This window comes from Cuculus canorus, chromosome 13 (genome assembly GCF_017976375.1).
Source record: "Cuculus canorus isolate bCucCan1 chromosome 13, bCucCan1.pri, whole genome shotgun sequence".
Lineage (NCBI taxonomy): Eukaryota > Metazoa > Chordata > Aves > Cuculiformes > Cuculidae > Cuculus > Cuculus canorus.
Window position 1 is genome coordinate 9083496 of NC_071413.1, and position 16908 is coordinate 9100403.

The 16908-nt window shown below is 38.4% G+C and overlaps 1 protein-coding gene and 1 long non-coding RNA gene across 2 annotated transcripts in view; one reads left to right on the top strand and one right to left on the bottom strand.

The window, feature by feature from the left end:
- LOC128853494 (uncharacterized) overlaps window positions 1-16908 on the top strand; it is a 97608-nt gene that overhangs the window by 34803 nt on the left and 45897 nt on the right. Inside the window, exon 2 of the long non-coding RNA XR_008452063.1 lies at window positions 448-564. This is a non-coding gene — a long non-coding RNA (uncharacterized LOC128853494). The remainder of the gene's footprint in view (window positions 1-447; window positions 565-16908) is intronic.
- The window catches only part of CDYL2 (chromodomain Y like 2), a 61327-nt gene continuing 50544 nt past the window's right edge, over window positions 6126-16908 (bottom strand). Inside the window, exons 5-7 of the mRNA XM_054078885.1 lie at window positions 13699-13909; window positions 12836-12979; window positions 6126-10656 (exon numbers count right to left, since the gene is read on the bottom strand). Coding sequence (XP_053934860.1) covers window positions 10498-10656; window positions 12836-12979; window positions 13699-13909 — 514 coding nt within the window. The 3' untranslated portion in view covers window positions 6126-10497. The remainder of the gene's footprint in view (window positions 10657-12835; window positions 12980-13698; window positions 13910-16908) is intronic.

Below are 16908 nucleotides of genomic sequence, written 5' to 3' on the forward strand. Positions count from 1 at the left end.
AGCAACAATTGTGTTATTCTTGTGGTGGCACTGCATGTGTCATGTTGTTTGGTCTCTTACTGTCCTGATTTGACCATATGCCACAAGGAGTGTAACTGGTATAATCCATAGATGTTACCATTTCCCAGCAAGCTGCACACAGAAGACCAAAAAGGTGTTTGGGGATGGAAATGCAAGAATGGGCAAATAATTTTCTGTTTGTAATTGGATTTTTTTCCCAGTTTTTCATGGAGGAAAAGGCTGTGTGGAACAGAGCTCTAGAGAGTTTTGGAGCCCTGCAAGATTTCTGCAACTGCAGGATTTCTGGGAATTAGTGCTGGGATGATGACGGAAGATTATTTAGAGCTTTCACATACAGGAAATGTGTCATGATTTCCTTCCATAAACTACAAACTTTATACTGCAAGCAGACAATCTTTGACATTCCTCTTTCTTTGTGCTTTTCAGATGGAGGAATTTAGCAGCATACATGGAAATTTGCTTTCAGAATTGAAGTTCTGCAGGACTTGATCCTGTGCTCACACTTGTGTAAGCCTAGCGCGAGGCATGACAGCATTGTGCACAGTGAGTGACATTGGTTTCTCATCAAAGTTACTCTTTGGTCATACTTCTGTATTTTCAGTGTGTGAGATCATGATGGAGGGGAATGTGGTGTTTGAAGGTATAACGTCCTTGGTGCTGCCGTGTCCCTTTGTGGGAGGTTGCCATTTTTCAAGGGTCCTAGATTTTTGCCAACCACTTGAGGTCATAGCCAGCTCTAAGTTATTTTATGAGGTGCAGATGCAGCTGTCTAATCTGCAGCCCCTGCTACAGTTGCTAACCTATGGCAGAAAGACAGTGCAGAACATTGCGGTAAAAGTATTTTCAACCACTCCAGCAGGGTTTGGCAGGACTCGCCTGCTAATGCCATAGGTGATAACTTTGTCTAAGCTTTGGGTTTAGGCTTTACAAGGTCTCTTAGATGTGAGAAAAATTCTTTCCTAGATCTGTGTAGGGAAAATAACATTAAATAGATGTTACTGGTTGTAGTTCCTGTGAAAGACGGCTCAGGCTGTGGCTCAGGCCCTGGAGTTCAGTGGGGCAAGACATCTGAAAAAAAAAAAATTACTCATTTGTGCAGGCTTTTGTAGGATCGAGCAGTGGGAAGTATGGAAGTGCTAGCTGTTCTCACCCTCTAACTGGAAGGTGTATCTCTTTGTTAATAGGGGAAGGTGTAAGCTCACATCTGGTGTATAATTACCCTTAACTAACACTGTGAAGATAATAACTAGTCTTTTTTGGGGTTTTTTTTCCCCTCCTTTTCCCTCCTCCACAGGTGTCCAATGTGGTTATTTACACCTGTGAAGAGTGAGTAAGAAAGTAGGTATAAAATGTTGCCATTCTGGTTTGGCAGTGTTTAACGATCTTGTAAATGAGTGTTCAAATTTTCAGGTGGAAGACTGGTCCTCTTTCAAATCTTTTTAATTTTTTTTTTAATCCTCAATCTTGTTACTGTTTTCTGCTGTCCTGAATTGAATATCTAGGGTGATCATGCAGAGTGATGCTTCAGTAGGGAATTTCTGAAGAGGGATTAATTTAAAAATTATTTAGGAAATCTCATGATTTCATCAAACACTGTGCAAGAACACTGTGAAGGAAGGCAGCATGCACAAATACCCCTTTGGAAATATAACATATCATATGAACTGTATTTTCATTAGGAAAATGTACTCCTTTTTATATCTATGCACGTACTTGGTGTAATTGGTTTTAAAGCTCTCATGAAACCCTTCTGCACTCAACTTTGTCAGGTTTGTCAGTGAGATTTTTGTCAGAATAAGGATCATAGGACTGGACCAATATGTGTTCGTGAACCGCTTTCTCATCAGTTTGCTATTTTTCATAAGTATTTCTCTTGATTTAAACTTTTAGAGCTTCTGTAAATTGGAGGAGAATGGAGATGGTTGCCTGTACTAATAGAGAAAAAATTCCAGTATATTTTTTCTTTTTATGGAGTGTTTTCATTCTGTTCATAATAAAAGTGTTCTCTGGAGTGAGGGTTAAATGCATTCTTGACACTTGATTCCCTACTCTGCCTGCTGACTCACCATTTTGTTGGCACAGAGCCATGGTACAGTTGTGGAGTGTTTACTAAGTGCTTGAATCACTAACCGAGGGCTGCTGGATTTTCGCGTACTTGAAACAGTTGGGAAAAGTTTTAGCCTTTCACATAAGCTATACTGCAGCTCAGTTTATTTAAACCTGAGTTTAATCTTTCAATAGATTTTTTTTTTAGCGAAAGTGGATTTATTTAAGAAACATCATTTAGAGAAGGACAGTGTCTTTGTGTTCTAACTAGTAACAGCTGTGTATGGAAGATGAATCCTACCAGCTCTAATGTGTTTTGGGAAATTTCTTTCCAATTGGCATCACATTAGCATCCAGGAAAATAAGTCTGTTTTATCCTGTTATATGTAAATTCATGAAAAATATAATTTCCTGTTTTTCTGGTCTGATGAAGCTTGGCACGGCATGGTGTGGGGAAGGTGTAGGGATAGTCTGAGGATTATGATCACCTTGTCCATTGCTTTTTTCAAGTGGCCTGGTCACTGGCACAAGGAACTTGCAGGTTGCTTTATAGTTAATAACTTACACTGCTTCAGATGTCATTCGAGGGAGCAGCCCTGTGAAAAGGAGTGATGAAAGGTCATTATGGCAGGAAATCCCACAGAAGGCTGGACCACTGATATTATTAAGGCTTGCTTTCAGAGATAAAGGGAGGATTTGAGCAATTGTTGGCTCCAAACCCTGCACTCCAACCAGTGGACATGCTGCTGCTGATCAGCAAAGCCATGCTCATCTGACCTTTACCCTTGAAACAGCAGGGAATCCCTTGGCAGCTCAGCTGGCAGGAGTTTTGAGATGTTGCTCATAATGAGCCTAATGGGCAAAAAGTGGACTTTGAGGGAATTGTTTGCTGGAGTCCGAGTCCTTGACTAAAAACTTGTTGCAGCTGCATATAAAAAAAACAAGTGAGATGCTAGCATAATGCAGATCTTGAATAATTAGACATGGGAAGAGTTTTACGTGAATGCTTTTATCCATTTAATGAACCTCTTGTAGAAAGTGAATAACCTACAGCCTGATTGGCAGCATACGTAATCACTAACCAGAGGCGGGAAGGACAGCAGCATGAAACTGCTGATCTTTTCGGAGTAATAGAAATTGTAGCACTTATTTACAGACACATCAGAAACACATTTCTGGATGACTGTGAATAAGTTATTTCTAGATTATAGTAATTAACTTAATCTTAACAAGTCAAGATTGCCGCTTAGTGTTTAAATCATTTTTTGCTATAGAAACTCCAACGTTAGATGCAGCTTTTTAGTTTACGTCTTAGGAGACAGTAGCAGTTCAATAGCCTGTTTCAAACATAACTCTTGGTTGCAAAAAGCATTTTCACTTTTCTCTTTATAGTTGCTCATCAACATATTTCTGTCTATGACCAATGTATAAAATGTGTCACAGATGTTACATAGTCTTCCAGAATCCCAGTTGATAAACATGACTGAAGAGTAGAGGAAGGCTAAATCACAGCAGAGCATGTCTTTCTGCTAGCAAGAGTCACTGACAATATGGAAAATGTTGAATTTTAATTCCAAGTTTCTCAGTGCTGTTAAATTTTGAACTATAGATATGGAACCCTGCCTCCTGTGCTAATTATGTCTTTCTGATCAGTGCTACATTCTTTTTTCAAGAAAGTGACTACAAGATATTCCCTGTACTGTAACAGTGAAGGAATTTGCTGTGCTGTCACCCACGGAAGTGGAACTAGAAGTAACTGACATCAGTAGGAGGATCTCCATTGACATTAGTGGGTTTTAACTTAGAACCACTGACTTTGTTATAGTGACACCAGTGCCAGGAAGTGATAAAAGGAAAGGTGATACAGTTTAGCTTAGGACTTTTAAAGTTAGCTTCTGCATTACTGTCTTCTGCTAAGTGTGGTTCATTTGGGGAAAGTGTTGTGGAGGCTTAAGTTACAGGTTTCCTTTGAGGTCAAGATGCTCCATTTTTGCTAGGAATGGGACACGAAGTCACACTGACAGGACTGCATCTGTCACAAACAAAACACAGGTGTTAATGACCTACCCTTCTGGAAGGAGGATATTTGCTTATTATATGGAAGTTTGCTGAAGGACAGGTGAAATTGTCAATTGCTAGGATTCTTCCCAACTGTTTAAGTAGCATCACAATTTTTGTGCCAAGAATTTGATAAAGATGATGTTCTGAAAATTGTCATAATAAAAACTGTTGTAGTGCTTAAGATAATGAAAAGATACACCCCTCAACCCCCGAGAATTAGGGCTGCTGTTTTGACGTTTAATGTGTAGCTAGAGATTATGTATATGTTTAGATATTCCTCTGTAACCAGTTTGTAGTAGAAACTTCGTTCTTATACTGGTAGAGACTTTATAAAAAAACTCTTCATTGTTTCTTTTGCATTTCTGGTGTTGGGTTCATGTTCTGTGTAAATTACTGTATTCTCTACTAAATGATGAACTGTTTTCTTTCACAAAATGAAAATTACGTTTTCTTCCATAGTAGTTTTGAGAGTTCCAGTTGAAAATTGTGTCAAGCCAGATGGACTTAAGAGTTGGAATTCAACAACGTTGTCAGTGGTTCTATTTTTGTTATACATCTGTAATGAGCAGATTCTGTAAACCCAAAGAAAGTGTTTGAACTGAAGCAAAGTGGTGCTAGCACAATTAAAACAGTTTGGATTCTAGAGCGGGTTGTTACGCTGGCTCTATTAGCAATTTCAAACTCCATGCTATAGCTTTTGATTGGCTCTGAGGATAAGTCAGACATCAGTGAGGGACAGATATGTTACATCTTTTCTACATGCAATTCATAGATTAGTCTTTTGACTGCTTAAATATGTAGACCTTTATATATACTTAATGGCGTCCTCTTCCATAGTTTGTTGGTATAATCATTTACAGCAACAAGGATTAACAATTATCTTGCTTTAAAAAGCCCTGACTTAAAATATTTGGAGGGATTTTTAAATTCTACATTATTTTGCTTTCCTTTAAAAATGAGATATTTAAAGTTTAATTCAAATGTTGGCAATTTATGTTAAAACCAAAACTTACCTAAACTGTTAGACAGAAAAGATGTCACCCTCTGTTCATCAAATGCACATTGTTTGCAGTCCGGTGCATGCTACACTAAGTTAATTCCTGACAAGAGTCACTGTAATAAATAATTGGATTTGTTGATGCTGAAACAAGACTAAATTACTCAATCCTCTGCTCTAAATAGCTGACCACAGTTTTTACTAACAGTGTCTGTCAGTTTAAAGGTAACCAATATAATTGCCAGACACAATTGTTGTCCTTTGAATCAAGCGTAGGTCATTTTTTCAGAACTTGTTGTATAGGTGGGTTGGGTAACACTGGCTCCCTGTAAAAATATCCTTCCTTTTCTGCTCCAGGCAGAAGTAATTTACTGTTGCTCTTCTAATCATGGGAGATACATGCTTGGACACAGTATTCATGGATGTTGCAGCCAAATGGCCACACTGTATACAAAATACCCCAGGGAAGGCCTGCCATGAGGGCGGACCACAGGGTGATCCAGCTTCACACAGCATCAGGGCCGGGATGAATCTTGGCCTCCCTGGCGAATAGCACTTCAAAGTCAAATTTCCTTGTGTGGAGCTGACATACTGTATGCAGTAGTCGGTTCTGGGCAGATATGCTTCAGGTGCATGCAGATATTAAACAGTTGGAGTGATAAAGATGGAGAAGGTGTTCTAGAAGTGTGATTGTAAGACAGGTCTTGGTGGTTTTCTTGGACGAGATGATGAAATGATAAATGAGATGGATCGTGATGAATGATATCAGAGAGTTCTTACTGCAAATTCTTCTAGTGCCTTGTTTTTTGCTATTTGAATGAAAGAGTTTTAATTTCTCATTTAAAAAGCCTGCTGTATGCCTGCCTGCTTTCTGCTAAAAGGCAGGAGTCCATGAATAGCTTTATAATTTACAATACATTATCATATATTACAAGGGTCTGTGGCTACTACTTATCACATTCGCTCTGATTATATAAAACTGAAAAGCACTGCGCTGAAATGAAGTTTCAATGTTTTTATTCAAAGCAGCTTCTCACAATGTATAAATACTGCATATTAACACACATGAAAAATACAACTTCTAAGGCACCCAGAAATGTGTCCATACACTAGTTACAGGACCATCAACAAATAAATTGTGTACATTTTGATCTAGACAGTCAATATTTGATATATCAGAAGATACAAGTCCCTCAGTACTGTACTAGTTTCAGAAAATATTTACAACACTGTGATATAGGGGTGCCTGTACCCTTATAATATTATAATATGTACTCATCAGTACAAATATTAGAAACTGTTTTAGTCTGTTCCATGGCATTCTGACAAAATAACTTAAGGGCCTAATTTGCAAACTTCTACAATTAATTATTTGTGCAAGTTCTGAAAATAAATTTACATTGACATAACTTGTGATTTTTTTGGTTCTTTGCTTTATCTCAGAGGTTTGGTAATAAGCCTTACCAATAGACATGCCATCCTAGCTGAACGTCACTCCTTTCCCAATAGGTCAGTGGATACATCTTTTCCCCTTACACTTGACATGGATGAGAATGCAGTGTTTGAAGTAGAAAGAGACTATTTGATCTTCGGTACAAATGTCAAACTAGTTCACTGGTGAAGGAACTAATGCTTTGTTAGAATCATGCAACTCTTTGGTCCTTTGTTTTTATGGAAGGCAAAATATTTTTATTCACTAAAAATTGCAATCCTGTCTGTGAACAAGCAAGCTAGTGAATGACTGTCAGTGGAGTATTTAAAGTAGCAGTAAAGAGATTTAATATGGCTTAAAACATACGGTTAATTGGGCAGACACAGATAACACATCTAGGATACCGAGTACCCAAATGTACTATGATTAAGATTGTCTATAAGTCTCTTATGTAAACTTCTTTAGTGTCTCCTAAAGAGTGCTGGCTTTAGCCAGATTTGACTTTTATAGACCCAGCCACACAAAGCCTGAGATTAAACTACTGTGGTTGGGAGCACAAATGCACAGTTTATATATAACAAAGCCCATGCTGACAAGCCTACCTATGTTGTTCAAAAGAAACAACCCGTATTATCCTTTTCACAAGAAAAACTTAAGGCCTTGTACTCTGATTTGCTAACTTTCTTACAGCAATTATTTGGGGAAGTCCTTAGTACTACATAAAAAATCATGTAGCTTTAAAGATTTCTTGTACCTAATGGTAAGGCTTATTCACAAATGCAATACATTTATAAATTACATTTAAAACTGTAAAGGCTGGCAAATAATAATAAAAAATAACAAAATAAAACAAACCCCAACCAAAATTATCTGTTTGTCCCTAACATTACAAGAGCATTTAATTCTAATGAAAAACTATTGGCACAAAACCATTATATTATAGATTAAAAGAACAGTTAATAGTAGTGAAAAAGATTGCCTAAAACGCATACCCTAACCTACCACAGAAATATAAAAGTTTATATTCTGAAAATATATACTGTATTAAAGTTTGTAAGCTTATTCATTTAAACAGAAATGTACTGAAGTAGTAAACTAAGCAACACTTATCTACAGCAAAAATATACATGCAGGACAACACAAAATAAATCGCTTACCTTTAATATCTACAAATGCAAAACTGTAGATTTTTAAAGATTTTACAAAACAATTTACACAAGAATAAAATAACATACTTGACAACAAATTGCATTTATAATCTTAAATACTGTGAATATTAGTAAAGGTACCCAGACTAATATGTACAGTACATCTAGATATTTGAATGCCTAGTGAGAACAGAAACACAAGAGAAAATTGGTTCTGAACTTTAAATACTGGAAAAGAAACTTTTGACATTGTTATTACTCTTAATTGAAGGGAAAATAGATTTCATGAAAACTAGATTCTAACTGTATAGATATGAATAATTAAAAATGTTAACTATGGTTAGTGCTTGCTTTAATGGAAAAATAAGTATAGAAAAAATGTATTTCAACCATTCCTTTGTCATAAAAAATGCTAAGATACAGATATCTGAGAATTCAGATGAAATGATGCAGTTTAAAGGTCTAACAACTTACGAGTCTTCTCTTTGAAAATCTCACACGGGAAGCATACCTTCACATTGCTGAGCAATTTCTCTATATTTATCTAGAAAACCCAGGCATAGTATTGAAATAAACTTCCTAACATCGTATTATCACATGACTAGGAGTTATGGCTCTCTGGACGGGAATAAAGGAAATAAATAAAATTGAGGAATTGCGGTACTTTCCATTGCTTTTCTTTTTTTTTTTTCCTGAAGCCATATGGAGAATGCCTGATTGTGCAAACATGTCTGCGTGCCAGTGGTCTTCACTTGAGTAATCCCTCTCCTACCAGGTCTGCCATACGGGCGACTCATGCACACACCGGCACTGCAGGGGCTCCCGGGGCCTCGATCCAACCAAGCCTTTACGCATGCGCCCTGCGGCACTGCTGAAAGGCCATGGAAATAAGCAAGTATTGGTATAAAACAAGTGGTGCATCTATCACTGCAAATAGTTATTGAGAGTTCTGTTTCAGACATTTAACAATAAACTACTTGGCTTGATAAGTTTTTTTGAAAACATTTTAAACAGGCTAATGAGAAGTTAGATGTTGTCTTCTTAATGAAGAACTTCCATGAGAACTCCTTCTTTTAGGGTAACGATTCCCTTAAAATTCAGCGGTACAATTAAGCCATTGAAACAGCACTTTTAATTGTGAAAAAGCAATGTTGTATTAACATGTTGAAGGCTACTGTATACTATAATCACCTGTTCTTTAACTTTACAAAGACTTTGTTGAAACTCTTCATGGAAACAGTGGGAGGGAGAAAACCTAGCAGCCTCATCTGCAGAGGTTTAAACCACAACCAAGGATGAAGAGCAAGTGCATGAATTACAAAGCAAACAAATGTGCAAAGCTTCTGCTTCAAGAGGTTTTAATTTGGGCATACGACAATGGCAGGTGGCGTTACAGAGCATGCTTGTGTTATTTCCATATTAATTGCCTTACTAGCAAGAAAGAAATGAGGGAGATCCAGTGTTCAGAAGTCGGTCAGTGTCACTGAAAAGTACCAGGATCACATTCTAAAATAGCAGATCGGATTTTTGTCGTTTACTGTGGACTGCTTTTATGGATAGCCATAAGTTGTTGTAACAGATGGTGGGGTGGCCAGATGTGGAAAGCTGGGAAAGGCAAAACAAAGCCTCTCCTTCCGCTTAGTTGAATACCTAGCACCTTGTATAAACTGCTGGCCCACACCCAAAGGCCTCCAGAGCAGAAATTATCTCACACCTGAGGAATCAGGCAACTAGACTAAGGCTCATAAGGATTTGCTTTTAGACTTCAGACCAAAAGGGGATATTTAAACCTGAAAAACAGTACGATGCCACATAACGGCACCATGCACCCTGTTACTGACATCCGGCTAACAGGAATATAGTAAACTTACATAAAGCATCTCGTTAGCAAGCCCTTCGGTGCTCCTCAGGAAGGCAGAAAGTGAAGAGAGACTTAGGGGGGGGGATTCACTGCTTCAGAATCCACTTATTTTCCCTTAACCCCGGCAAATTAATGTATTTGATACACTTTTTTGTACAATTTTGCACATAGAGGAGCACGCATATGGCTGTTTCTTTTACTGCCCACAGCATTCTGTCTGTTTTATATATATTCTTTATTTTTCTACACAATTTCCTGCTAAAAATGTGTTTGCACATGCTATTAATTCATTCAAGGGAAGTGTGAAAATAAGATCTGTGATTGATAAACAGCTAAATAGGAACACAAAATAAATAAGTTAAATAAATTCAACAAAGAGAAAAATCCTAGTAGTTTTTGTAAAACTAACTTTACATATTATACATATAAATTATGAGATTTTTCTATTACATTGTTAGAACTTAGAAAAAATAATTAAAATATTTCTAAGGTGTGGTGTTTGGGTCTACAAAATATTGTTCTGACCCAGTTTTTAGATTGAGCCCTCTGTGTCAGCCCAGATGTGTTGCAGGAGCAGGAATAAGTTGAGAAGGACAGACAAAATAAATTGTTACAGATGGTGCGCCTCACTGGGCCTCCGTGGTGCTTCTCAGCACATGGAATGTATACTATTATCTGGATAAGCATGGGAAGGATGCAGCCCTCTGTAGAGATTATGTGCACTGACCAAACCTGCCTACGTCTCGGTTACACAAAATCAAACCAGCTACAAGCAGCGCTGTGTAGCTCACAAGGAAATCAACACAACCATATGTATTAGGATACACCGTCACAAATTCCTCAAGGATGCATTGCCTCTGCTTCTCAAACACAGGTAATGTTTGACTCTGTTCACAAGTGGAGCATTTTCTCTTTAAGTCAGGCCAAGGCATCAGACTTCATAAATTTTGTCTTGCAAGTAGCTGAATAATGAATCTAATCCTTTGGAAGAACTCCACAGCTGCTTTAACATCTGACACTCTTTCTCATTCACGTCTTCAAGTCCAGATTTCAGGAAGCTCCGCACGAGACATTTGGACTCTTCCAATACCTAAAGCCAAAATATCACTATTTTATTTTGAATCTGAAAAAAATATTATGGATAGCGGCATGAACAGCATTTTTACGCTACTGACTCTGTTTTTATAGTCTTAACAACTCCTTTGGATACAGAATGAGATTTGATCTACAACCGTAACTCTACTTGCTGCTAGTCAGCATCTTTAACAATGAAGGTCTTCTGAGGCTTATGCCTTAGTGGCAACATTTTTAGAAGAAATGAAGGATTCTGAAGTACCTCAGTTTACTGAAGGTCTGTCATGAAGCACTAGAAGGAGCTGAGCTCCCTCTTGTTGAAAATGTGATCCCTTGAAATGAAAATACTTGAGGCGTGATATATTGGCTACCTGTTCTCTGGAAGATAGTCTTTTAGGTTAGAGAGGCTGGAAACCCAACTGTAGATGTCCATCATCTTTAACTATTTTCCCTCATGCGTCCTGTCCTTATCAACACAGAAATAAATAGGAAAGGGCCTTTACTGCATAAACACCTTTTTAAGTTTATTTACTTACAGTTTTATAGAAGCGAAATATTTTATAAGAGAAGGGTGGGAAGCAAAACAAGCACCCTCTGAAGGTGGTCTGTAATTCAATTTGCTTAGCACATACAAGTAGTCATAACAAACCATCTAAGGCTTTTGCAATGAGAAGCTCCACCTTAAGCCCTTGGTAATGGCTGCACGTTGTGAAAGGTCAACAGCAGGACCATGGCTGCTCCCACAGTTCAGCTTGTTTTCCTCAAGCTCATTTTAAAGAACACTGAGATTGTATCCTTTAAAATTCTTTTTGAAATACCTAACACCAGTACATATCTCATAAGGAATCCAATGAGACAAACAAAATCGTTAATAATTCATACATTTTCGAGTTTCTGAGAAGATTTAACGTATTAATACAGCATTTATGGTAAGGGAGATTCATACTCTCCGCTCAGCTTTGTCAACATCTACATGTTAAGCCCAGTTCCTATCTGTTTAGGTTACAACACTGCTATTGCAAAGTAGTTTTTCTCTTTAACTCAAGTTTATGGTGTTAATTGCAAACTGCAGGGCCTGTGTGGGATTTTTTGTCTGTTTATGAACAAGTACCCAGAGCGAACTAGGATGAGCTCATCATATTCATTGTTGTGCCTTCAGCCTGATTTGCATTTAGGATCCGAGAAATTAAATCTAGCCTTTGACATTCTTAACTCTCATCTTTGTCCACAAGTTAGCATCAGTCTTTCTAACAGGTCTCAAGAGAAAATTTCATTGACAGCCAATAACAGTGGAGGAAGGAAGGATTCACAATACGGCCCAGAGGCTTTCCCAACTCATATAATACAGGTTGTATCAGCATGATCAAATAAGCTTATGCTACGTTTCCAGAGAATTTCATTCTCAATGTCTTTTCTGAGATCTAATCTACAACTCATTTAATTAAAAATCTCCCATGTCTCTACCTCCTCTTTTACAACGAATCTTTTAAATGAAACTGAGGGACACTAAGACAGTTTCAGGCATAAGAAGTACAGCAAGAAATTGCAAGAATTTACACTTTGGTTTATGCAGCTTTATTGCAGACAGTATCAGTTTCTTCACTCCTTTTTTTTTTTTTTTTTTTTAAATAAGGATGTGCCCAGAATAGGAATAAATCTGCCTGAAGGGAAAAAACCCTTAGGAAGTAAGAATAGGAAAGGATTTTCTTTCAACATCTATGTACACAAAAGGAAAATTATAATACATTGTGACCAAACTGTGTTCAAGTCCCTGTGTCTGGATTTCACCTCCCCTTCACAGCAAAGATTACCATCCTGGCACCATCCTACCCTTGTGGTGCACTGTGTAGGGCAATCTGCAGAATCAGGAACTACGCAGCTGCAGAAAAGAAGGCAGACTCAGCTGAAACACAGTAGGCCAAGACAACATGAATGGCAAAGCTATTTTCTTACTGGCTCCTTGTCCTGGTTTTGGCTGGGACAGAGTTAGTTTTCTACCCAGCAGCTGGTGTAGTGCTGTGCTTTGGAATTAGGAGGTCCATACTGTTGATCACACACTGATGTTTTAGTCATTACTAGGTAGTGGTTACTATACTTACACTTCTTAAAGCTGAGGACCCACCATACGATGAGCCTTGGGAACACACCTTACCTCTGTGAAATATCATTTAATCACAAAGAACTTGATTTCTTACCACTGCACTGCAGGATGCCATTTCTTTCACTCGCAGCATCACTTCTTGGCTAAACGTTGTTGGCCAAAATACTTGTGACACCAGTCCTCTGCTGCAGGCTTCCTGTGCTGTCAGCTTTCTCCCGCAGAACAACATTTCATTTGCCTGTGAAACCAAAAGATCACTCGTGACCTTGGGTTATCGTTCCCTTAAAAAATTTTCCACACTTGCCTGCTATTTTCAAGATTAAATTTACAAAAGGTCTCCTGCATCTTTCATGCAAAATACTTTAAAAGGAATTTGGGTAGCTATTTAAAGATTGTGCAGGTGGCCAGACCACAGCAAAGGTTTCTTTTAAGAGAAATGTGCTGGCATGCATGATGAATCTGTATTGCTGATTTTACAAGAGTAACAGTCAGTGATGCAGTGATGCTGTGCCAAGAGTCACAGAACCTAGAATGAAATATGAGGGGCAAATTCTACTTTGTTGTATTGGTGAAAACTAAGCAACCTTACTGGAATTATTATGGATTGTCTTTAGAGAGCAGTATCTTGCTCTGCTACTGTACAATCCTAACACAACACAGAGAACCATGCTGCAATACTATCCTGCTAATGCTTTTCTTCTCTTTTGTACCATGGTCTTTATAATCCTTGCTTTTTCAACCTGTGTTCACTCTTTCCTGTGTATAGCATGTGTAATATACTGAATTCTGAGGTCATTTTGTGATAAGAAAATGGTAGGGATTAGATGAACTTTCCACAGATTTTATCTCCATTCACGACAACTAAAAGAAACAGTTTTCTATTTTATCTCTTTAAGAGAGAAAGAAGAACATGAGTGTAAGAAAGGTTCTTCAGCAGTTTGAAGTGGAAAACCTTACCAGTGCAACACCCAGAATTTGCGGGAATGTGTATGATGAGCAGCCAGCTGGAGTGAGTCGGATTGTTGCGTATGGTGTCTGGAACCATGCCTTCTCACTTGCCCAAACGATATCACATAGTGGTAAAATAGAAGCTCCTAACCCAAGAGCAGGGCCGTTGATAGCAACCACAATTGGCTTCTTAAATTGAATAAAAGCTTTTACAAAATCCCTAAAATAAAAAATAAAAGAAAGATCTTCAATACAGAAGTAACTCTTTGATAAATACCCAAGCCTAAAGTACTTAATCTGAAAACAAATTACAACCAGAGATGAACACAATAAATGCCATGGCCCAGTTTTATGAGGGCAGAATTGCAAGATACATTCTAGTTTGCACTTGGAAAATTTTGCTTGTATTTTGTTATTTAATCTTTTTGACTACCTGGGATACTAAATATTTTTGTATATGTTGTACGTGAACTGATTAACTGAAATGCCCCGGCCTGCTGCACTTTTTGCAGAATGGTTTGGTTGGGTTTAGTTTTACTTCTGGACCAGTAACTCGGGAGTCTGTACACACAGCGCTTCTCAGTTTGCTCCACAACAGCAAGGATGGATTCTGATGATCTGACTTGGCTAACTTGATGAGCACCTTATAGTGTGGAAGACAAGAAACTCATAGGCAGATTGCTGAATATTTTTTTCCAAAAGTTCTCTTGACATCCTGTGTCAAAGGTTGTTGCAAATCCCATCGATGGGCTGAGACAGTAAACGCTTATGGCACACCAGTGGAAAGAACAAGACCCACAAGTGAGAGTCAGAGAGAGAAATGTTGGAACAGGGAAAGAATTAGAAGAGTGATCTGGTCTTCATTGCAAACATCTTCAGTGACATTTTATAATAAAGTAGATGCCTTTGCCTGCCTAAAAGAGTAAATGTGAAGCAATGGGAAATAGTGGGCAAGTAAATGTGATTGGACTCATCTGGATGAACAAACTAGAACTTGTTAAATTCTGTGCAATGAGGAGATATTTTAAACGTTACCTGCCAGCAACTGTGGAAAGACATCTGTTGAATGGAACAGTCTATACAGCAATTAAGAAAAAGCATGAGTGTAACTGTGAGCAAATTAAGGGCTCCAGCAACTCTGTGCACAGCAGGTATATGGAGGCAAACGAGATGCTCAATTATTTCTTTAGAGAAGAGACATGTATAAATCAAATTCAAAACAAAAGAGGAGATTCTGTTCCTGCACTGGGTGTTTATTAGATCCATCTTTGCTGACAGATTTTAGGAAAGATCATTTTGTCAAATGTGCCCTTTGATGAGTTAGAGCTCTCCCACTGAGGTCAAAAAGATCTGGACTTGTGTGTGCAGGAACGGGGGCTTTGCCTTGCGTGTCAGAATGCCGATCTGGCAAAAAATGGAAAACATACTGAAGATCAGTGTTTTATTGGACTGAAGTGCAAGAGCACTGGCTATATTTTAAATGAAAATGAACAGTCTGAGGTCACCCAGCATTAAGTGTTCAATGAATGAGTTCTGTTTTTCAGGCTATCAAGGAAGGAGTTGATTTTTGACCATGGGAAAATAGAGACTTGTGGGAATTGATGCAGCGCTGGTCACATAGGGAGCACTAAAACGGAAGATCAGAGGCAAGACAAAGAGAGTGAACTAAGGAATTTGTCTGTATTTGTCTGTATTTGTCTGTTCAAGACCATTTATTTCTAACGGATAGCAGGGTTAAGGAGAGCTATAGTTCGTTTTCATTTTTAGAAGTAATGCTGTTCCGTTATCTCGTTACTTCTCTGCTTATTATGGTTGAGTATGACTGTGGGTCACCGCTCATGGTTGATTCCAAAATTCTAAAGACTCAGGTAGTTCTGCAAGTAAGCCTTCCAAGTAGGGCTACAGATGGGCACGGGGATATGACAAATGACAGGTGAAAAGAACAAACTGTGGATAAATGGTGGCAGCAGATCTGAAGACAATGTGGTGGCAGAAGAAAACGGTGTTGTGGAGAAAAGCAGGAAGCGTGTGTTGATAAATGGGACTGGAAATGAATATGGAGAAGCTATTAGGGATGTGGAGAGGAAATGGTTAGATGGGAAGGAAGAACAAAGCAGGACATATTAATAGAGGGCAAGGGCTGAAGAAAATGTGAAATCTTCAAATGAGTGAGCAAGGAAGAGAGGACTTGGAGATGAGGAGAGAGTAGAACAGAACACTAAGACACAATGAGCCTCTGTCATGAGGGAAAGAAGGGGAGCACAGAGATGTACATGGGTGTGTAAGCAACATGCTACCTATTGGATAAAGTAGAAGGCTAAAATAATGGAAGCTGGTGAACAATTATCTGTGTTCCCTGTTTGGAATGTTATTTGTTTCAGTGTGACATCTTTGTACCCAGACCAGACATGTTTCCATGTCTGCGAACCATAAATTCAAACATGTAGTAGCCAGGATAGAAGATCCTTGTTCCAGTTCAAGACAGCTTTGAAAAAGACTTACAATCCAATCTGTTGTTGAACAGTAGAGCCAGAGGCAAAAAGAGAGGAAAAAAATGTCACTTGCAGAAGACTTTTTGGTTTTGCCACAGGACATCTGGGAAGTTGACCATCAAATTCACTTTGGAATGCTCAGATACCCCTGCATCGTTGCAGAGGTCTTGCTGCAGGTCAGGGCTCATAATATGTCAAAGGCTATGAAGATGTTGAGCAAGTAAGGTTGTCCTTCTTTGTTTTCTTCTGAGCATGCCCACAATTTTATGTATCAGCTCATATAATGATGCTTGACAATGTGACAAAGCAGACTGGTACTGGGAATGCCTTCCAGTGATTCTTTCAATTGCAGGGCTCTGCAGGCACAGTTGCAATGCAGTCTGTCTGTCTGCCTTTTCCCTGTGCCAGGACTGCAATGCTGGACACACGTCTGGATGATCGGAGTGCAAGCTGATGGATCTACGTTCACTACCTGGAGAGAAGCTGCTGTGCCACAGATCTGAGTTGCAAGCCCCAAAGGCAGTGGATGAGGACAGGGGCCAAACAAATAAATCATTCATGTGAGAGAAGATTGAAGCGGCATTTAAACTTGAGTTTTAACTTGTGATCAGTCTATGAGATTCAAAATTTAGAAAATGGAAACACACAGTAATCAATATTTTAATTTCATTTCCGTATAAGTCTAACCTGATGTAAAGCAGCAGAGGAAGAGATATGTTTCTGTGTT